This window comes from Ornithorhynchus anatinus, chromosome 1 (assembly GCF_004115215.2).
Source record: "Ornithorhynchus anatinus isolate Pmale09 chromosome 1, mOrnAna1.pri.v4, whole genome shotgun sequence".
In the NCBI taxonomy this organism is placed as follows: domain Eukaryota; kingdom Metazoa; phylum Chordata; class Mammalia; order Monotremata; family Ornithorhynchidae; genus Ornithorhynchus; species Ornithorhynchus anatinus.
Genome location: NC_041728.1, coordinates 101,766,061 through 101,789,138, shown reverse-complemented (window position 1 = coordinate 101,789,138; position 23,078 = coordinate 101,766,061). Strand labels below are relative to the sequence as shown.

At 45.4% G+C, this 23,078-nt stretch overlaps 1 protein-coding gene across 2 annotated transcripts; it reads right to left on the bottom strand.

The window, feature by feature from the left end:
* Window positions 1-1,699: 1,699 nt before the first annotated feature.
* Window positions 1,700-22,376, bottom strand: TM4SF1 (transmembrane 4 L six family member 1). Of its 2 annotated transcripts, XM_016228628.3 has the most exons (7): window positions 22,298-22,376; window positions 15,973-16,153; window positions 11,431-11,507; window positions 9,059-9,148; window positions 8,712-8,857; window positions 4,928-5,108; window positions 1,700-2,918 (listed from the first exon to the last, which is right to left on the bottom strand). In XM_016228628.3, the coding sequence occupies exons 2-7, from the start codon at window positions 16,046-16,048 to the stop codon at window positions 2,904-2,906; spliced, it is 585 nt and encodes a 194-aa protein (XP_016084114.1). In that variant the 5' UTR covers window positions 16,049-16,153; window positions 22,298-22,376; the 3' UTR covers window positions 1,700-2,903. The 2 variants fall into 2 exon arrangements, with proteins under 2 accessions (XP_016084114.1, XP_001507468.1); XM_001507418.6 differs by lacking the exons at window positions 15,973-16,153; window positions 22,298-22,376 and having other exon boundaries at window positions 11,431-11,729.
* Window positions 22,377-23,078: the final 702 nt, after the last annotated feature.

The following is a 23,078-nucleotide window of genomic DNA, read 5'->3' as shown; positions in this document are numbered from 1 at the left end:
ACCCAGCCTCGGCCTCACTGGGGAAAGTTCCTCCCACCAAAACCCTGCTGCTTTCTGTGGGACCCCTCCCAGGCCTGCGTGGGTCAACCTGTCAGCCTGGTGCGTCACCCCGCCCTGTTTCAGTCTCTAAATGTTCATTTACTAGAGAGTGTGCGTGGGTCTTCATTTTTATTACCTTTTGTGTGTTGGTTCACCTTCCTGACCCTTCATCCACACTGTTCATTTTTTTTCCCAGATCTTCAAAGGAGAAGCCAGCAACCTGGCAACTTCCTTTGCTCCTGGGTTGGGGGCTGGAGGAGGTTAGGGAAGATATTGTTGGGATGGTGAGTAGACAAAATGAGCCCCCGGAAAAGGAACTTACTGGGGTAAGTGAAGATGGACACTGCAGTGGCAGGGGTGGGAATCTAGGATGGTCAACAGTCATAGCTCCCCAGTACAGCAAAACCCACCACAGGCTACTTGCTGACTTAAGTTAAGCAGCTAGAAACACCTTCAGGCATCTCTTGCTGGGAATCTTCTCAGTGTGGCTCGATCTCGCCTGTCTCGCCGCTGACACCTGGCCCATGTCCTACCTCTGGCCTGGAATGCCCTCCCTCCTCAAATCCTACAGACTACTACTCTCCCCCACTTACTGAAGGCACATCTCCTCCAAGAGGCCTTCCCAGACTGAGCCCTACTTTTCCTTATCTCCCACTCCATTGTGTGTCATCCTGACTTGTTCCCTTTGCTCTCCCCCCTGTCCCCACAGCACTTATGTACATATCTGAAATTTTATTTATCTTGATGTCTCTTTATTTGTATTGTTGTCTGTCTCTCCACCTCTAGACTGTGAACTCATTATTGGCAGAGATTGTTACTTTTTGTTGTTGTATTGTACTTTCCCAAGTGCTTAGCACAGTGCTCTGCACACAGTAAACACTCAATAAATATGATTGAATCTGTGAGGGGAGGAGATTTGGCAGGAAAATAAAGTTTCCACAGTGAGCTGGGGAAGCAGAAGGAAAGTCTCACAGGGAAATAAAGTTCAGAGAATGAATAAGCCACTGAGGAAGAGAGGGGAGGGGCAGGGATAAAGAAAGGTTATGAGACCATGGGAGAGAGACCTAGAAACTTTGTTGAGTCAGTTTCTCATTTCTAGCATGCCCAGGAGTTTGAAGTGGGATTTAGAAATCACTTTTCTCCAGTAAACTGGTGACTCAAGTCCTCCTAAGTCTCACCAGAAAAAGCTTCCTGCTTCCTGCATCTTCTGTAGAAGGGAGGAGAGAGAGGGTTTCTGTGCTTTCCAAAGCACCCCGTAGGTTGAAAGGAGGTGGGAGAAAGGGAGGGAACTCCAGACCCAATGTGGGGCTGGGAAGACGTGAGGTGTGGTTTCTTTGGCCTGGGCACCAAAGGATTCTGGGAGTTCTCGGCCCAGCCCATCTTGCTCCAGGAGCCAGGCAGGTTGTATTAAGACATGATTCTGCTTCCTCATGACCAGGGGAGGAGAGCTGGAGAAAACAGTACAAAAAAGGGAAATGAAACGAGGAAGAATGTAAGCTCACTATGGGCAGTGAACACTTCTACCATCTCTGTTGCATTCTCCCAAGTGCTTCGTACAGTGAACTACACGAAGTGCTCAATAAATACCATTGATTAACTAAAGAAGAGGAGAGGAAATGGAAGGAAAACTGAGACATTCAAGCCAAGCAATGGAAGACACTTAATAGGGAGATTTTGGTTTTCTTCATTTATTCTATTTTGTACAAAATGCATTTGAGATTGTCCTTCATTTATTTTTCTTCCCACTCAGCTTTTTTTCATCTGTTTCTCTCAGTTTCCCTCTCCACTGCCTTTTGTTCTGCCTTCCCCAGCCTACCGTATCAGCTCTGTTCACTTAGGGGACTGGAAGACCCCAGAATTTCCAGACAGATAGATTAGGGAAGCCAGCCAGGACCGTCATGGGTGAGGGAGTCCAGTTTTCCATCTGTCAGTGGGCAGTCCCTCCCCTGGCTGACCCCAGACAGGCCCTGCCGAGGAGGAAGAGAAGGAGGCAGGAGGGGGAAAGAGTGGAATTCACCAAACTTACAAAGTTAGGGCTGATGGCAGTCTGGAGATAGCGCAGCACTGGACTCGTCCCCCAGCCCTTGTGGACTCTTCAGCCGTCAGAGCAGTGCTGAAGGACCACCAAAGATTCCCAGAAGCAGAACTGGACAAGCAGGAGGAGGCCCAGGGGGGCCCAGAGCTGGGGGACAGATACAGTGGGTGGGGAGGGTCTCTGGAGTGGGTGAAGGGTCTCTGGAGTGGGCCTGAAGATGGGGCATAAGTGTCAGTGAAGGAAAATTGCTCCAAGACCCTTTCATTCCCTTTCCTGTCCTGCACTCTACATGGAAGCCCCAGCTGCCATTCTCTGCATGCCCCTCTCCTTCCCCTGCTCCACTATGGGGATCCTGGCTGATAATGAGACTCCCATTCTGGCCAGCAACAGGGCACTGACCTATCCCAGCACTTGGGGTCACCCCACACGTCCTCCCTGGGGGAAGCCAGAAGGATCACGTGAATGAGAAACATCATGCCAACAGAGAAGACAGCACTCGCGTTGTCAAGAAAGCAGGCTTGGGTCCTTTGGAACACCATCTTCATCCGGGAAGCGGTCACCGGGGTTCGACCTTCCCGCCGTTCTGCCCAAGGGCACCTCTGTTTCACATAGAAGAGCCCCCCACGATGGGCAGGGCCGGGCCTCTCGGCCAGGGAAGAAATTCCATCAGCTCCATTGTTCCAGCCCCTCGCCCAGAGTAAAAACATGCTCTCATCTATCCAGGTTTACACAAATAGAGCATATACAGTACACTAATACAAAGTTTTACAAAATATATAAATTACAGTCATTGACAAGCACCTTCACCCTCCATCTGGGGACGCTTCTCTCAGCAGTCATATTGCTAGGGAGAAAAGAAAACATGCTTGAAGTTAGGAGGAGCGGAAGGGCAGGAATCTTTACCTCAGAGCTCTAAAGTGGCTGCGGGACAGGACATAAGCCAATGGCTTTCTAGACTAATTGAGGGGGCTCGGTCTGACCCTGGACAGGCTGTTTGGGAGGGACACCAGTTGACCTGAAACTCAAAGGGCGTGTGCTCTCAAAACATTCACCCAATGTTTCATAATCGGATGGGGCCTTGGACCTGGAAAACAGCCACCTGGACCTGGAAAACAGAGTTCATGAAAACCGTGGATGTCAACAATCTCAGCTTGTTAATGTTTCTGTTTGAATCCTAGGAGCCCGGAGGACTTGTAAACAAATACGGGGATTGCTGTAAAGTCTCACTAAATGAAGCTGGGGGCACAGAAGGGTGAGCCATGGAGTTTCAGGCTTGTTCTTGACTATCCAACTATTCCCTTCCAGTGTAGTAATAATAATAAAATAATAATACAAGAAGCAGCATGGCCTAGTGGAAAGAACATGGGCCTGGGATCAGAGAACCTGGATTCTAATCCTGGCTCTGCTAATTGCTTACTGTGGTGGACCTTGGGCAAATCATTTAACTTCTCTGTCCCTCAGTTTCTTCAACTGTAAAATGAGGATTAAATCTTCCTCCCTCCTACCTAGACTGTGAGAACCATGTGGGACGGAGATTGTGTCCAACCTGATAAACTTCTATCTATCCCAGAGCTTAGAGCAGTGCTTGATACATAGTAAGCACTTTAACAAATACTATAAAATAGTAATCAATCAGTTGTATTTATTTGAGCATTTACTGTGTGCAGAGCACTGTACTAAGTGCCTGGGAGAGTGCAATATAACAATATAACACACATCTGCTGTCCATTATGAACTTATGATTAATAACAATAATGATGGTAACTATTAAGCACTTACCATGTGCCAGACAGTGTACTAAATTCTGGGGTAAATAGAATTAATCAGGTTGGGCATAGTCACTGTTCATTCATTCATTCAATAGTATTTATTGAGCGCTTACTATGTGCAGAAGCACTGTACTAAGGCACTTGGAATGAACAAGTCAGCAACAGATAGAGACAGTCCCTGCCGTTTAGACGGGCTTACAGCCTAATTGGGGGAGACGGACAGACAAGAACAATGGCAATAAATAGAGTCAAGGGGAAGAACATCTCGTAAAAAACAATGGCAACTAAATAGAATCAAGGCGATGTACATTTCATTAACAAAATAAATAGGCGTAATGTCCCACAAGGGAAGGGGGAGGGAACAGGTATTAAATTCCCATTTTACAGATGAGGAAACTGAGGTCCAGAGAAGTGAAATGACTTGCCCAAGGTCATGCAGAAGACAAGTGGCAGATCCAAGATTAGAGTCCAGGTCCTTCTGACTCTCAGACCCATCTTCCTTCCACTAGGCCATGCTGTTTCTCTATGTACTTCGTGCAAGACATTCTCAGTGTAAGGCTCACCTTACCATCCTCAATGTCATCTTTCAACCACAGGATCTACCTGTTCTTAGAATACACCAAGGGAGGATTGGGTCAGCTACTGCTCCACATCTTATTAGGAAAAGCACAGACTCTTCCTGCAGCACCTCAGCGCAGACACTGTAAAACTCGTCATTACCTTATAATGGCAGCAGATCTGACTTGTTGGATTAGTGTGGCTAGAGTCTGTTTGAACCTCCACAGATGCAGTCCAGGGCAGGTAATTAGGATGGGTTTGGATTATGAAATTCTAGATTATTCGCACATGGCACCCGGCGGTGTTCTGGTAGTCCCAGCTCATCCCAGGAGGGCGGGTGTGCTGGGGAGAAGGCGAACTACTTATTCAGGCCTGAGGCTGCTGCATAGACTCCAAAGCACAAATGGGTGGTGACTCAACTGCAATGGGTCGGGAAGTGGAGCTTTCTGAATGACACGAGCAAGGGGGTCTGTTGGAGGACAAAGCAGGACAACCATGAGGTGGACTCAGTTTAGAAAGTGCTTACCTGCTGACGGGAGCAGCAGAATCCGCATATTCCTCCAAGGACACCGTTGATGACTTGAAGGAGACACAGGATGAATTCAATTCCCCCGAGAGCCAGCAAGATGGAGAACAGAGTCACGTTCCACTGCACCACATTTCTGGGCTGAAGGCAATTCCCCCAAGAGGAATGGTCCATCAGATAACTGTTGAGAGTAAAAATAGCCATTTACAATAGGGTGAGGGGTAAATCGAGGACATTAGGTTTCCTAGTGGGTCTCGTTTCCATTTCTCTTTCTGTCGACTTCTTGCTCATGACCTCCCTTCTGCCTGGGACTGCGTCTCCCTTCAAATCCAGTAGACCACCTCTCTTCCCATCCTCCAAGAGCTTCTGAAATCTCATTTCCAGGAGGCCTTTCCCTGATTAATCTTTCATCTCCCCATCTGTTTCCCCTTCTCCTGCCACTTCAATATTAGGTATCTCCTAAAGCCCCGGGGTAGCAATTATGTCTCATCTTTAAATCTTGAAGCTTCCCTCTACCTGCAGTTTATTTTAGTGCCTGCCTCCCCCTTAGATTGTAAACCCCTAGAAGGCAGGGTTTATGTCTACTGACTCTCTATTATACTCTCCCAGGCACTTAGTACAGTGGTCTGCACAGAGTAAACTCTCATTGAATACTATAAATTGATGGATCGATTGATTGACCGAGCCTGGAAAACTTTGCCAAACATCACAGCCTACAAGAAGCATCAAGTCGTCGTCATCATCATCGCCAGTGGATCTTATTGAGTGCTTTCTCTGTGCAGAGGACTTTACTAAGCACTTGGGAAAGTACAGTACTACAGAGTTGGTAGGCATGATCCCTGCCTACAAAGAGCTTGCAATCTAGAGGTGGAAACACACACTGAAAAAAATAAAATAATGAGCCTTTTTACCCTAACCCCCTATTGTGAGTAGTCAACCAGTAGGTTCCTAGGTCTGGAAGAAATTCGCAAAGCTGGAGACCAAGGAGCTGAATCGATAATCTCTGGCTCTCAGTTGCTGTCTGTGTTCTTTTTCTTAGATGGAATCAATCAATAAATAGTCTTTTTTTGAGCACTTACTGTGTGCAGGACTCTGTACTAAATGATTTGGAGAGCACAATACAACTGAGTTGATAGACACATTCCATGCCCATGATGAGACATCTCTTCCCTGAAATGGGTAACATTTAATGTAATGGGCAAAGAACCAATCTGTGATTGCTTAGAGCTTTCAGTGAGAGTTCTTGAAGTTTCAATTCAGGTTTACCCCCCGGTCAGCCTGTCAATTCTCCAAAACAGAAGTTCTGTCCTCCCATGAGAATTGCTAGTCCAAGTTTCCTGCCCTAAGTCCAATTAATCAATATCAGTGACAAGGATAAGGAGAGTCCCTGAAAAATCTCATAGTTTACATTAACTCTGAAAAAAATGATTGGGTCCATTTTGGGCAAATTAAATAATGAAACCCAGAAGTCAAGGTTGGCCAATTAAAAAAAGCAATTGAAAGCCCCAGCAACATTAGGGTAATGCAATCATCAGATGGTATTTATTGAGTCTTACTGCATGTTGAGCACTGTATCAAGCATCTGGGAGAGTACAAATCAACAGAGTGGTAGACTTTATCCCTGCCCACAAGGAGTTTACAGTTTAGAGTTACAATCCAGTTACCCTACAGACGGGCAGAGCTTCATCCTCAAATGAACTCAACATGTTTATGGGGTGTGTTTCTTCTCCGACACAGGCATTTTGGAAGAAATTCCTGCCCTGATCTTATCAGGCAAAAACTTCAATCAAGGGAATGTTTTGTTATTTCTTTAAATATTGTCATGGCTTCATTTAAAAGAAATGCAGAAAGGCATCTCTAGGGCAGTTTTCACTAGACCCCTGTGTCTGTCCACAAACAGAACCTTCCGAAAGCCAGCTGGTCTCATTGGCCTTAACCCTATGTGTGCGAGGAGCTGCCAGAAATAGGACTTTTGAATGATTAATAAGAAGGGGCAGGGGTGTGTGTGTGTGGAATCTAAGATGATAGACCTCCTTCCTTACTCAGGCCAGTTGGGAAAAATCCTATCAGATTATGCAGAAACTGGTCTAGCCCAGATCCCATTTTTGAGCAATTATTGCAAGATATACTAGCTATCAAAGCAGCATGGCTTAGAAGAAAGGGCATGAGCCAGGGAGTCGGGGTTCTGGGTTCTAATCCCAGCTCTGCAATTTGCCTCCTGCGTGATCTTGGACAAATCACTAGGCTTCCCTCTGGCTCAGTTTGCCTCTCTGAGAAATGGGGATTAAATACCTGTTCTCCTTTCTTAGATTGTGAGCCCCCTGTGGGACAGGGAGTGTGTCCAACCTATTTATCTTGTATGTACCCTACTGCTTAGCACAAGGCTTGAATCAGGGTAAGTGCTTAACAGGTATTACAAATATTCTTATTATTCTGGCTTCTTCCTTTGCTTGACTACACCCAGTGCTTAACACTTTTGCTTTGCTTCTTAGGGGCCCCCAAATCTTTCAGATCTGGGTCTTATTTAGAAGGGAGTATTCTGCTTCCCATGACGGTTTGCACTTAGTTTTCCAAAGAAAGGCCTAAATTCTTTCTTCTAACTTCCTTTCCTGGCAGGGAGGAGATGTTCAAAGATACAATTTGAGCACTCATGGTGCTCTCTGAGCTAAGCAGGGTTTGTTGTGACAAGCAAGCAAGACATCGTGGAATTCAACCTCTCTTTTCCGAAGTGAGATACCAATTCGAATCATGTTGATTCCAGGCTAGAAGCCTATCTGCTTGCATGTAGAAAACACAAGTAGCAGAAGCATCGGTTGACTTCCCCCTTAGATGAGCCCCCTTTTGGGAAAAAACTCTGGGGTTCAGGAGGCTTGACTGTGGAAAGGGAGCAGGCTTTTGTACTGGAAAAAAAAGCAACTAGGTCAAATAATAATTATTCCCCATCCAAATATTATTGATCTGATTGAGCTGATCCAGTTTTTCAAACCCACATTCTGTTCCAGAGATGATGATATAATCTCCAGTGGGCTGTATTGTTTACTGTTGCTTGGGTTGGGGCACCTGACAGACTGACTGTTGTTGCTCCTAGCCATGTGGGGAAATTAGAACAGTCATAAACGCCTTCTGGACTCTCAGCTTCTCCTGGGCACAGACATAGAAACTTTTGAATAAAAAATTGGACTTGTTCGGGACTCAAAAGAGTCACCAGAAACCCAAGCCTCTGCATGCCTTTTTTTTTAAAAATGGTATTTGTTAAGCATTTACCATATGTCGGGCACTGTACTAAGCCCTGGGATAGAGGCAAGCTAATCAGGTTGGACATAGTCTATATCCCACATGGGGAACACAGTCTTAACCCTCTCTCCCCATCTTTACAGGTGAGGTAACCGAGACACAGGGAAGTAAAGTGACTTGCCTAAGGTGACACATCAGATGGAGCTGGAATTAGAAGCCAGGTCCCTCCGTCTCCCAGGCCTGTGCTCAATCCACTAGACCATGCTGTTTCTCATTAGGCCATGCTGGCTTTCATTAATGGGGTCATGAATCTCTACTTTTCTTTCTTTCTCTTCCCTGTCTTCCCCTGACTAAAAGTTGAAGAAATCTGTGAGGTGTGGATGGTTGACGGGATGTACTGCTAGAAATGTCTTCCTTCAAAAGAGGTCCCTCTTTTGTTTGGATTTAGCCCTATCACCCACCCCAGGATGCCGGGCTACTGAATGACAGGGATACAGTCATAAGAAATACCAAGAGTGTGGACAAGAATGCGTTGGAGCAAATTACGTACTTTCCATTGGTGTCAGCGAAGGTGTAATTCCACTGACCAGTGAGATCGAGGCATCTTGGACCTTCGGCTAAGCCCAGGGCGGCCACGATGATACAGTATCCGGACCCAGCTAGTCCAATAAGGGCTGCCAGCACTGAGGAGAGCATCTGGGAAAGACAAGCGGGACAAATAGTCGTTCCTAGTCAATCAATCATATTTATTGAGTGCTTACTGTGTGCAGAGCCCTGTACTAAGCCCTTGTGGGAGTACAGTACAACAGAGTTGGTAGACACGTTCCCTGGCCACAGTGAGTAGTCACTCTTCAGAAGCCATGCAGGGAGTCTGGGAGCCAGGGAGAGAAAACTTACCGCACAGCTCTTCCCACAGTTGTCATGGCCGCAGCAGCCACAGCAGTCTTCTTGTTCCAGCCCAATGAACACCGCCGCTGGGAGGAACATCTAGAGAGGAAAGAGCAAATCATACATCCTTTAGCCTTTTCCCTCATGACTCCTGTGATAAATGAGTGAATATGGCCAATGTGTCAAGTAGTCCGGAAACATTTCTCATTCTTTACTGCCTGAGCCCTCCAGATAAAAAACAAACTCAAACTCAAGGGAAGCAGTATCACCTCTAGGGAAGCAGTGTGGTCTAGTGGAAAAAAAAACAAGCCTGAGAGTCAGTTAGTGTGTTCTAATCTCCACTCAGCCACATGTCTGCTGTGAGACCTTGGACAGGCCACTTACTTCTCAGTGCCTCGTTAACTCATCTGTAAAATGGGGATTAAGACTGTAAGTCCCATGTGGGACAGGAACTGTGTCCAAACTGATTACCCTGTATCTACCTCAGAGCTGGGAACAGTGCTTGGCACATAGTAAGTGCTGAATAAATATCATTATTATTATTATTATTATTATCAATAAGCACGGCAATGTGGTCTGGTTTCATCCTCACTGGAGTAGGCATCTGGGGATGTAATCTAGGGAATTAAATTTAGTACGTTCGACACAAAGAGAGGTGTCTCATGAGCAAATGGGCTGACTCCTGGGGCACTGTTACTTTATACCCACCTAGGAGGTGGAGTGGTCTGGTTTCTTAGGAAACAAAATGGGAAAATTTCAGGGTTGGAAGGAGCTGATGGACAGGAAACCTAAGCAGCTTTGATTTATATATCCATGTGGGAATCCAAATGATAATCCAAAATATCCAAAGTCAGAATATCACAGCAACCTTTACCATTCCACCATTCATGGCAGGGCTAAGGTAAGGCGATCTTCCATCCAGAAAGCCCATCTACTAATCAAACAGCCGCAGGGGGGCCAGAGTACCACATTTCAGGTTTTTCATTTCTAATCTTTCTGCTTACTAAGATTTTCTGAGAACCTTTCCAAGAGAACGCTTCAACTGCCAGGACCGTCCGTCCAGTACGTTCAGTTCTCGGAAAAAAATTCCTTAGTTGAATGATGGTTGCAGGAGTTCTCCACCCCACCCCAGTAAAGCCATAGAGTGCCACGCGGGCTTATTCGAGTATTAATCCAAAGCAGGCTTCCAATGCTTTCTGAGCCAGTGTGTAATGACACAACTGCTCCTAAGTCTGATGGGCAAGCAGCAGTTAATTTATGCTGCATTACTCAACAAATCCCACCCATGTTGGGCAAAAACAGCTAGTGACTCCTCTGAAAAACCCTTTCAGACCTGGAACCACAGCTGAGCTTAGAACTACCTTCAACTTTAGCAACCCTAGAGCTGGTGAACTTGAAAATCTCTCTGGGCAGGGAGGAGCAGTTCTGTGGAAACCCGTTTTAGAAAATGAGACCCAAGAAACAGGATTTCGATGTGAGATTCAGCACAATGCACTCCTTAAATATCTTCTGTATCTCGAGGTAGGCAGCGATAGTATTTCCAGGTACAATGCTCAGCGCTTAGTATAGTGGATGGCACATAGTAAGCACTAAAATACCATTAAAAAAAAGGTGCACCCTCTACTGTCATAATAATAATAATGATGGTATTTGTTAAGCACTTACTATGTGCAGAGCACTGTTCTAAGCTTTGGGGAAGATACAGGGTAATCAGGTTGTCCCACGTGAGGCTCACAGTTAATCCCCATTTTACAGATGAGGTAACTGAGGCACAGAGAAGTTAAGTGACTTGCCCACAGTCACACAGCTGACAAGTGGCAGAGCCAGGAGTCGAACCCATGACCTCTGACTCTGAAGCCCAGGCTCTTTCCACTGAGCCACACTGCTTCTCTTGTCATCATAGGGAAGCAACATTGACTAGTGGAAAGAGCCTGGGACTGGTAGTTAGAGGACCTGGTTCTAATCCTGGCTCCGTCACATACCTGCTGTGTGACCTGAGGCAAGTCACTTCACTTCTCTGTGCCTCAGTTCCCTCAGTACCCGTTTTTCCTCCTAGTTAGACTGTGAGCCCCTGTGGGAACTGATCATCTTCTATCTACCCCAAGGCTTAGTAGAGTGTTTGGCACATAGTAAGCACTTAACAAATACCACAATTATCATCATCATTAATGGTATTTATTGAGTGCTTACTGTGTGTAGAACACTGTACTTACTAAGCACTTGGGAGAGTACAATGCAAAAGAGTTTGTAGATGTATTCACAGGCCACAGTGACCTTACAGTCTAAAGAGGGAGACAGACTTTAATATAAAGCTCTAGACTTCAGCTTTGAATGAAAACAAAACAAAACAGGTTCATCCTGTAGTAACAAGTTGTACTCACCAACAGCCCTCCTCCTACAATTCCAGAAAAGTACCAGACGAATCGGCTAAGATGGTCTTCGGATGCATACCTGGTCTCTCCATTGGGAAAGTAAAGCAAAATATTAGCTACGATGCAGAGGACTGCCAGGCTGACCAAAGAGTGGCCAATACACCGGGCGCACTTTCCGTAACACATTGTAACCCACGCGCTCTCTCTCAGGATCGATCTCTACCCGCCGGGGCTTCCCAGAGTCTGGAGTGGTCCGTGCCCTTCCTGAGGAAAAAATGAAAAAAACAAGGCACAGTCCATGCCCACAACTTCTTAAATACTCCCAACTTCTTAGTCAGCCGGGAGAGGAGCAGCCTGGCTCCCTTGGTCCTGATTGGACAGCATGGTTCAGGATCGGGGGGAGGAGGAGGAGGAGGGGGCAATGTCACACCTCTCATGAAATACTTTTCGATAATAATCAGCGAAACCCCAAGATGGGAAGTGAGAGATTGGCTTCCTGCCTACCTGTCATCAGGAAAACAACAGAGCCTATGAGTAAACCTTCACAATAGAAACAATTCTACCTTAGCAAGCTTTTACTGGAATACAAGCAGAGGGAATCCTGTTCCAGCTTCAGGGGAACTGGTATGAGTGAGCATGAAGGGTTAACTTCTCTGGGGTTTGAAACCCAACCCAATTTTGGGAATTTTCCAGCCGGGTTTTGTTGTTGATTTCCACCCTGTCCTCTCAGTTTCTGTCCATGATTAAGGCTTTTTTAACCACCGGCTTCTTCTCTTCGACTGTAAACTGAAGCAGTGAAGATTGCAGGTTCTGTGGGCCCAGGAGGGTTGTGAAGGAAACCGCATGACATAGTGGATAGAGCATGGCCCTGGGAGTCAGAAGGTCATGGGTTCTAATCCTGGTTTTGCCACTTGTCTGCTGTGTAGCCCTGGACAAATCACTTCACTTCTCTGTGCCTCAGTTATGTCATCTGGAAAATGGGGATGAAGACCGTGACCCCCTATGTGGAACAAACTGATTAACATGTATCTACCCCAGCTCATAATAACTGCTTAAAAAATACCGTCATTATTATTATTAACAGGCGACAGCATGCAGACATTGGTGAAGGGGATCCAGGGGCATCTGTTCCTGAGGAAATGTTGGCCCTTCCATGTCAGTGGGCTCCAAGGTTTTTCCTGTCTGCCCCTTTCCTTCAGCTGCTCAGAGAGTTAAAGGGTGGGGCTGGAGGGATGGGGGCCGGGAATGCCTGTGTACGGAAAGAAGAGGGTGCGGAGAGCGTCACAAGCTGATACAGTCAGAGGGAGGGGGCTGGTCTGGTGGAGTTGGAGGCTGAAAGCTTCTGAGTCTTTCTGGGAAGGGAGGAGAGGGAGGGGGTGGAGTGAGGATGGAGGAGGGTACTGAGGGAATGCCCAAGAGGAGAAGAGGGAAAACACATCTCCCCAGTTCAATCAATCAATCAATCCATAAATTGTATTTACTGAGAATTTATTGGGTGCAGAGCACCGGACTAAGCGCTTGAGAGAGTACAAGTGAATTGGTAGATATGTTCCCTGCCCACAACGAGCTTACACTCTAGAGGGGACGATTGTATTATAATGATAATAATTATGGTATTTGTTAAGCACTTACTTTGTGCCAAGCATTCTTTTAAGCACTTGGGTTGATATAAGGTCATCAGGTTGGACACAGTCCCTGTGTCAGGTGGAGCTCACAGTCTTAAGCTCCATTTTACATATGAGGGAACTGAAACACAGAGAAGTTAAGTGACTTGCCCCAGGTCACACAGCAGACAGGTGGCGGAGCAAGGATTAGAACCCAGCGTGGCTCAGTGAAAAGAGCCCGGGCTTGGGAGTCAGAGGTCATGGTTCTAATCCCGGCTCCGCCACCTGGCAGCTGTGTGACTTTGGGCAAGTCACTTCACTTCTTGGTGCCTCAGTGACCTCATCGGTCAAATGGGGATGAAGACTGTGAGCCCCACATGGGACAACCTGATCACCTTGTATCCCCCCAGAGCTTAGAACAGTGCTTGGCACATAGTAAGCGCTTCACAAATACCACCATAAACCCAAATCCTCTGACTCCCAATCCTGTATTCTTGCCAGGCCATGCTGCTTTTCCCTGGAAATGCCTCAGTGAAGGTCATGATTTAGCCCCACCGTACAATGGACAGAAATCCGTTGGAGAAGCAGCGTGACTCAGTGGAAAGAGTACGGGCTGGGGAGTCAGATCATGGGTTCAAATCCTGACTTTGCCGCCTGTCAGCTTTGTGACTTTGAGCAAGTCACTTAACTTCTCTGTGTCTCAGTTCCCTCATCTGTAAAATGGGCATTAAGACTGTGAGCCCCACATGGGACAATCTGATCACCTTGTATGCTCCCCAGAGCTTAGAACAGTGCTTTGCTCATAGTAAACACTTAACAAATGCCAACATTATTATTAAATCCAAGCAAGATGGGACTCTGGGTGTGTCAACTCGAGGGCACGGCAAAGGAGTGTCAGGTCAAGGGGACAGGTCAAGAAGTGCCCCATACTGGGCTTGCAGTTTTAATAAGAGGGAGAACTGGTATTTAATCCCCATAGTCCAGATGAGGAAACTGTAAAGAGCATAAACCTGGGAGTCACAGGAGGTGGGTTCTAATCCTGGTTTCATCACTTGCCTTCTCTGTGACCTTGGGCAAATCACTTCATTTCTCTGAGCCTCGGTTTCCTCATCTGTAAAATGGAGATTCAATACCTGTTCTCCCTCTAGGACTGTGAGACCCATGTGGGACAGGGACTGTGTCCGAACTGATTAACTTGGATCTAACCCAGTGCTTTGAAAGGAGCTTGGTGCATAGTCAGCACTTAAATATCACAGCTGCAATAAGTATTGTTATTATTATTATTATTATGCCATCGCACCCAGCTATAGGAGATAGAGAAATCAAGCTCACTCTTACCACAAACGGAAGAGTAGAGTTTCCTAGTCCATAATACTTTTGGAGAAGGAGGGCTGAACACAATAAATGCTCAGTAACTACCAATGTTCATTTGATTGTTTGATCAGGCTACCAGGAAATTCCCCAGAACAAAAGGAAGAGCCCTGTGAACTGTTATTCATTTTGGGGAGATGGATAGATATATATTTGCTGGGAACATTTTAGCACAGCTCTTCTTGAAGCAGGGGGATGGAATAAATGGCCCTTGAAAGTTCCTTCCGCAACTCAAATGCAACATAGCAGAGGACCACTGCTAATACCTAGCTTTAGAAGAAGCAGCATGGCTCAGTGGAAAGAGCCCGGGCTTGGGAGTCAGAGGGCATGTGTTTGAATCCCGGATCTGCCACTTGACAGCTCTGTGACTGTGGGCAAGTCACTTCACTTCTCTGGGCCTCAGTTACCTCATCTGTAAAATGGGGATTAACTGTGAGCCTCACGTGGGACATCCTGATTACCCTATATCTACCCCAGCGCTTAGAACAGTGCTCTGCACATAGTAAGCACTTAACAAATACCAACATTATTACTTTAACAGCAAGGCAAAACTTTGTGAAGGTCAAGATACCAAGAGTCGGGCTTGCAGGTTACAGTTCAGCCATTCCCATCAGATTTTCACACGGGAGTAGATCTGCACTCTCAGGAGCTTCCCATTTGAAAATGAAGAACAGCCACATTAATTCCTTGCCACCGGGCTGATTTTGAACTCCACCATATCTACCCTCTGCCCTTCCAGTCAATCATTGTTATTTACTGAGTACTTACTGTGTACAGAGAGCACTGTGCTAGGCACTAAAAAGAGAAAAATGCAACAAAGTTGGTAGACAAGGTCCCTGCCCACAATGAGCTTACAGTCTAAAGGGGGAGACAGACATTAATATATAATTTAGAGATATGTGTGCATGTGGCCCTCCCGGCCCCCAGCCACCGAGAAGTATGTTCCATATGCAAAATGTGAGGGATGTTCCAGGACAATGAGGAACACAGCAACTCTGCAGTCATCTCCCCGGAGGCACAAAACCCACAGGGTGTTGTAGACCCTTGGTGAGTAAGGATGGGCTGTCTCCATACAGCAGGGTGGGCAAGCCCCCAGAGTACAGTGTCTAGGGAGAGAAGCTCCTGGGGATTAGTGGGGTCCTGGATGATATCAGTAGGTGGTGGGGTAGGGGCCAAATGCTCCTGGGAATTGGTAAAATCCTGGATGATATCACTAAGGGCTGGGATTATGGGCCCCCTGCTCCTGAAAAAAGGTGAAAAATGCAGATTCCCCTCCCGCCCCCAAGAAAAAGCCCAACTGCATTATGGAGAAGCTACGTGACTCAGTGGAAAGAGCCCGGGCTTGGGAGTCAGAGGTCATGGGTTCGAATCCCGACTCTGCCATTTGTCAGATGTGTGACTGTGGGCAAGTCACTTAATTTCTCTGAGCCTGAGTTACCTCATCTGTAAAATGGGGATTAACTGTGAGCCTCACATGGGACAACCTGATTATCCTGTATCTACCCCAGCGCTTAGAACAGTGCTCTGCACATAGTAAGCAATTAACAAATACCAACATTATTATTAACATTATTACCATAAGGAAGGAAGCAGATAAAGTGCCTAATAAGGCGTCTCAGGCTCTGTGGGATAAGCAGAAATAGACTCCACATTCAGCTAACTCCAGGTCAGTGTTCTCTTTTGGTCTCTAGCAGAAATTTCTTCCTTCTCACTCTTCCCCTGGCCGTCTGAGGCTTCCCATCCTTTGCCAGAGCCCTCTGTGGATGAAGAAACAAAGAAGCAAGTCAAGAGATTACAGACCTTCTGCCAGTCTGAATTAAAGTTTGACATGAAAATTAGTTGTGTTGGTAACATAGACTTTTCCCGATTCATTTTTCTTCCCCTCGAAGTTCCAATCTCATAATGACCATCTCAGCCCTTTTGCACTAAGACTAGCCCATTGAAATGATCAATTCACATACCCTGCTATTTATGTATTTTTTCTTTCTATCTGCCTCCCAGCTTAGATTGTTAGTTCCTTCAGTGTAGGAATCAAGTCTCCTGCATTTAATGTTCGCAGTGCTCTGCACACAATAGTTCTTCATTAAATACTCTTGATTGACCGATTCATTGATATTCTGGAATTATCTCCTGCTTCCTAGTCAGTTGACTTTGTAAGGAGGTTTCCTGGATCCTGCTCAGATTCTGGAAAATGCCTTAGCCCAGGGCCTAGTTGGCACTCTTCTCATCTACTGCAAGATGCATGATACCTCTTGATCTCGGGCCCAACAACTGACCCAACCCCCATACCTGTACTCGCTGGAGAAAACAAAGGTAGAAAAGGCAAGGGGATTGGATGTCTGCAGTAATAATAATAATTGTGATATTCATTAAACATTTACTATGCACCAAGTACTAAGCACTGCAATAGATACAAGATAATTAGGTCAGGTATACTCCCTAGCTATGTGGGGTTCATAGTGGAAGTGGGAGGGAGACCAAGTCAGGAATCCTCATTTTACAGATGAGAAAACTGAGGCACAGAGAAATGAAGTGACTTGCCCAAGGTCCACAGCAGACAAGATTAGAACCCAGGTCCTCTGGCACTGCAGTGGTTTGGGGAAACACACTGGTCACTTGCAGACATTAACCATCAGCTGGGGTGTGGGAGGAAGTGAGGCATGGTGATAATAATGATGACACAGAAAAGCCCAGAGCGAATGGGTAAAAATTAGTGGTGAGTATCAGTTTTTACTCTGCTTCTCAGGCTGGTCAAACTTCAGTGCCCATTTCCCCTCTTAATTGTAAGCTCCTTGACCCCGAGGATAGTGTCTATCTACTCTATTGCATTTTCTCTCCCAAGCCCTTAGGACACAGTAAGCACTCAATAAATAGCACTGATTGATCAATTAATTACATAGTTTTCCCCAAGAATGAAACTGGCTAGGACCTTGAATTGGATATCTTTTTAGTCACCATGAAGAAAAGAGGTTGGGAATTGTGCCTTTAGCAGGTCCATGAAATTTGGGGATTTGAGTTTTATTGATTACCAGTAATTAAAGCCCTTGTCTGGGTAACTATCACTGGGGCCCTCTGCTTGATAGGGTAAACGGTTATGGTTTTATGGAGGTACCAATTGAAGTTTGAAGGTGAGAAATTGAAAGTAAACCCAAGGAAATGTTCCTTCTTGGCTTAGTGGATAAAGTACAGGCCTGGGAGTCAGAAGGACCTGGATTCTAATCCTAGCTCTGCCATGTAATCTTGAGAAAGTCACTTCACTCTCTGTGCTTCAGTAACTTCATCGGTAAAATGGGGATTAGGACTGTAAGCCCCACATGGGGCAGGGACTGATTAGCTTGCATCTACCCCAGTGCTTAGTACAGTGCCTGACTCATAGAAAGCACTTAAATATCTAAAAAAAAAAAGAAGAGAAGGGTTTCGATTATTTCAAGGACAAGCGGTCCCTGCTGGATAGGTAACTAGAGGGAAAGTTAGGGACATTTGGAGGCTGACCATCTGGAGGCTGACCCATCTCTAATCTTGGGAATGGTTGCCCAGAAGGGCAAACATAACATCATTCCCCAAGCATCCATTACTAGTATCGAAGGCAAAATATTAGACTGAATGGACTATTGGTTGGGTGCAGTAGGATTTTATAATCTTAAGGAGGAAACTGGGCTTTCCTGAAAAGTTCATCAAAGTGCTGAGACGTCTCTCTTCGCATCAGAATGGCTGGCTGGGTCGGAGCCAAGGACGCCCTCTCTGATTCATTTCCCAGTGTCAGTGGAGTAAAGCAGGGATGCGTGGTTGGCCTGATCCTATTTGATTAATTCTATTCGGTCGTGCTGGAAGATGCAATAAGAGACCTAGATTAACCTTTAACATAAATTCTGGAAAACTCTTCTAACTCAAGGGATTTCAGACATCATCAAAAGTTCTCGACAGTCTTCAAGAATTGTTTATTGCAGGTGAAGCTCTCCTAGAGAAATGCATTCAAGAAGACACACAAACGATCCTCTAGACTGTAAGCTCCTTGTGAGCAGGGAATGTGTCTTCCAACTCTGTTATACTGTACTCTCCCACATGCTCAGTGCACAGTAAGTGCTCAATAAATACAGCTGATTGCTTATAAAACAATTCACCTAATCATCCAGGCATTACGAACTGTTGATAAGTCTGCACCAGGGAGGCCAAACACAAAAACAGTATAATCTATTGGCAACCAAGAGCTAAACGCTGTCACAGATTTTTGTCACCTAGACAGCACACTGACCGACACAATGTTAGATTAAGTTAGGTTAGGTTAGGTTAGGAAGTAGAAAACCAACTCAAAAAAGTCAGCACATCCTTTGGGAGACTATTAAGTAGAGCTTGATTTTATCAAACTTAAGACCAAACAAAATGTCTGGGCTGGAGTATAGAATTGGAAGATCAGACTTACTAACATATAGCAAGATAAGATCATGAGCAATGAAGATTGGAATGTAATCAGTCCACTAAAATCAAAGCAGTGTGGAAAAACAGCATGGTCTAGTGCAAAGAGCAAGGTTCTGGAAGTCTGGGGACCTGGGTTATAAGCCTGGCTGTGGCACTTGCCTGCAGTGAGACCTTGAGCAAGTCACTGAACTTCTCTGTACCTCAGTTACCTCATCTGTAAAATGGTGATAAAGACTGTGAGTCCCACTTGGGACAGGGATTGTGTCTGACCTGATTATCTCATGCCTACCCTAATGCTTAGAACAGTGCTTGACACATAGTAAGCACTTAACAAATACCAGCCCCTCCAAAAAAACCCAATCAACCCATTTTCACCTCAACACAGCTATGTTGGGTAATACATGTGAGAAGAACGAGTGACAGCAGGATACACAAACGGCGGCTGAAAGGAGAGCTGTATATAGCAACAGTGCAGAAGAGGAGGAAAGGTTGATATGTTTTTGAAAGTGTTTATGTATAAAGGGAATCTAGTTTTACATTGCAAAGTATATTCTAATTTAAGGGACTGAAGGATTTTGAACACAGATTCCCTATAACTGGGTTCACTTTGCAGTGACATTCACTGCACTATTTTTTCTCAAAATGCAGACTAGTATGAAGTGAAAAAGGCCTGGTTTTGAAAAACAATCTATTCTCTTGGCTACTCTTCTAATTTATATTCAGTCAATGATATTTAGTGGAGGTGAATGTGTAGAGACAAATGCACAGAAAAAATCATGTGCATCTTGAGGAGATCATCAAAGTCAGATGCTATTTTACTGAAAATCATCAACAGCTGATTTGGGGCTCAATACTCCAGTTGAGCCCTAATGTTGAATGCTAACATTAAAGCTCAAATCAGCTGTCCGGGGACCTGTCTGGATAGTTGAAAATAATAATAATGATGGTATTTGTTAAGTGCTTACTATGTACCAGGTACTGTACTAAGCACCCATGCAGAACCAAGCACTTCAATGGCTCTCTGAGGCTGAGCCTACAGGTAACGAACCAACTGTATGGAAAGCAAGAATTCCTGCACCTGCTAATAGAATGCATGTTGGCAGCTTCATTTCCGTGCCATAAATGAAGGTTTTGAAGATGTAAGTTTTGTCACATTTTATGCAGTCAGCCAAAATCCATCTGGCTAGTAATAATAATAATAATAATAAAGTGGCATTTGATAAACATTTACTATGTGCCAGGCCCTGCACTAAGCACTGGAGTTGGACAAAGTCTCTGTCCCATGTGGGACTCGCAATCTCAATCCCCATTTTATAGATCAGGTAACTAAGGTCCAGAGAAGTGAAATGACTTGCCCCAGGTCACACAGCAGACAAGTGGCAGAGCAGGAATTAGAACCCATGACCTTCTGACTTGTAGGCCCATGCTCTATCCACTACACCATGCACTGGATCTGTATGTACCCTACTGGGACTTTGTATTCACCCCAACTTCAGCCCCTAAAGCACTTGTGTACATATCCCTAATTTACTGATATTCATGTCTGTCTCCCCAACAAGACTATGAGCTGGTTGTGGGCAGGGAAAATGTCTAACTCTGTTAATTTGTACTTTCCCAAGTGCTTATTACAGAACGCTGCACACCATAACTGCTCAGTAAATATCATTGATTAATTGTTTGGGTGGCAGCAGAGTAAAAGAACAGGGCTTAGGGTAGGTGGAAAAGCCTTAAAGGCAGCTTGTCCACGTTCTGATATCAAGGCTCCCGAGAGGGTGGTTGGAAGGAGAAAGTGGTAAACCACTTTTGTAGTTTTACCAAGAAAACACTATGGATCCACTACCAGAAAGACTGCAGATGGAGAGCGGGCTGCTCTGGGAGAACTGTGTCCGTGGTGCCGCTATGGGTCGGAAACGACTCGACGGCATAAGACAAGACAAAAGAGAGGGTGGTGGGACACGATAGTCAGACATTTCTCTCTCATTACTCATAATGTATCATAGGAACAGACCTCAAAGCTCTCTGGTCTGCCCCCTCCTTCAGACTCAAGAGATGCTACAGAATTCAGGACAGACGATTGGTTGTTCCCTTTTTAAAAGAGCTCTTCAGCAATGGAAACTCCACAGCCTCTCTCCATAGTGGGGTCCAGTCAAGAAATTTTTCTATTAAACCTTCACATCAATTAAAATTTGGCCTAACCATCTGCTTACAGTTGAATTTTGAAATTTGGGCAGGCCTAGGGAGAGAAGGAGGAGACTGGAAGTTTTGGAGTGTTCTTTTTTGTAAAGTATTTATTAAGTGCTTTGTGCCAGGTACTGTACTAAGCACTGCAGTAGATACAAGCTAATAAATTTGGACACAGTCCCTGCCCCACATGGAGCTCACAGTCTTAATCCCCATTTTACAAATGAGGTAACTGAGGCCCAGAAAGGTGAAGTGACTTGCCCAAGATCACATAGCAGACAAGTGGCAAAACCAGGACTACAACCCAGGTCTTTCTGGCGCCCAGGCCCATGCTCTATCCATTAGGCTATGTTGCTTCTCTTCTTTGTGCAAGTCCCATCTCTACCACTCTCACACCAAGCAAAATTTTTCTGTTTAGGTCCTGGGTCAAGCAAATTTGCTTCTGAGAAACTAAGGCTTATTTCTATGCCTGGAGCATTCTGAGACAAATTTCATTTGGGTGCTTCATTATGAAGCATTGATCAGCCTGGAATGAAAACCTTCTCCCAGCAAGATTCTAATAGGTATGTTTACACTCCTCTGGTAGAGCTCTCCTCCCTCTCAGTCCTGCTGGCTGTGGAGTTCGGGCACCTGCTCCTTTTATCTCTGATGGCAAATGCCTGCTGGACCTGAAATGACAGAAAATGGGGGTTCCACATGGCTCTGAGGGCGGGTGCCTGCCCTGCCGGAAGTATAACTCAGAAGAGGTTGGCAGCATTTGAAACAAGCGTCTTTAAAAACAAAGCAAAAATTCTAGGAAATTTGCTTGTGCCAATTTGGAGTGGCATTGAAACACCGGGTCTGTTGTAAAATGGTTGTTCCTGAAGTTTCCTGTCTCCCTGGGACACGACTTCTGCCTGGCTGTGATAGCGTGAAGGGGCACAGATTGTAAGACTTACCTAGGTTGAATGGGCCACATGCAAACACGATCCCTCAGATTTCCTCTCCAGAAAGGGAATTTAGATTCCAACCAGCTGATTCATCTCTGACAACTCCCTTCATTGTACTTGGTTATAAAAATACAGGCTCACAGTATGGGAACCCGATGAAAAAATATCTCCATTCTATTTTTAAGTTGAACCATTGCCATTTCCTATTAAGAATGACTAATGCGTTCTATGGTCATTCTTTTTAAAACAACACTTTCATTGTGATTTTAAATTTTTTTCCCTACTCTAAATTCTGACACTGTGAATAAAGGAAAGGACTTGGATTATCAAGGTTGGAACCCTGAGATAAAGGAATCAAAAATGCTTCAAACTTACCTTGAACCTACTGTTGTGTATTTGCCCGTGAGCTCAGGGAGTCCTTGTCTCTAAGGAGAGAAGTCAGTAACAGAGGAACAAAGGGACAGGATTGAAGCCAGCTGGGCTGATGACATCTTGGGGCTGACTAGCCGAGGCCTCCTGTTTCAGCTGCCACTGGTTTATGGAGCCCCCACCCCCGCCGTAAACCCTTTCTGTGAGAGACAGATGAACCAAGTGTCAGTCAATCCACTGATCAATCAATCAATCAATCTTATTTATTGAGCAGTTATTATATGCGGGGCACCCTACTACTTAAGAGAGTACAATTTAACAGAGTTGGTATTTTGATGGCTATTCATGCAGCTCAGTGCCAGCCAATCTGTTTTTCAGCCAGTCTGTCTCCCTTGCCTGGAAGGAACTTTCAGTTCTCAGCCTTCCTGGCCTGTGGATCCTGTTGCTGACTTCCATGGTTCAGCTGCAATCCTGAGTTCACAGTGACTTGGAGAGGAACATGAAAGAGCAGCATGGTCTAGTGGAAATCAGTAATCAGTCAATCAATCGTATGTATTGAGCATTTTGTGCAGAGCACTGTGCTAACCACTTGGAAGAGTACAACACAATAACAGGCACATTTCCTGTCCACAGTGAGCTTACAGTTTAGAGAGGGAGACATATTAACATAATAAATAACTTATGTGTGTATATATATATATATATATATGTGCTGTGGGGCTGGAGGGGTGAGTACAGGGAGCAAGTCAGGGTGATGCAGAGGGAGTGGGAAAAGCGGAAATGAGGG

Bases quoted from the DNA above. Each gene is read 5' to 3' on its own strand.
- TM4SF1 (XM_001507418.6), bottom strand. From the start codon at position 11,607: ATGTGTTACGGAAAGTGCGCCCGGTGTATTGGCCACTCTTTGGTCAGC. The intron at 9,149-11,430 runs GTGAGTACAACT...TTTCCTCTCTAG, and splicing joins TTGTAGGAGGAGGGCTGTTG to ATGTTCCTCCCAGCGGCGGT. The intron at 8,858-9,058 runs GTAAGTTTTCTC...TGTCTTTCCCAG, and splicing joins ACTGTGGGAAGAGCTGTGCG to ATGCTCTCCTCAGTGCTGGC.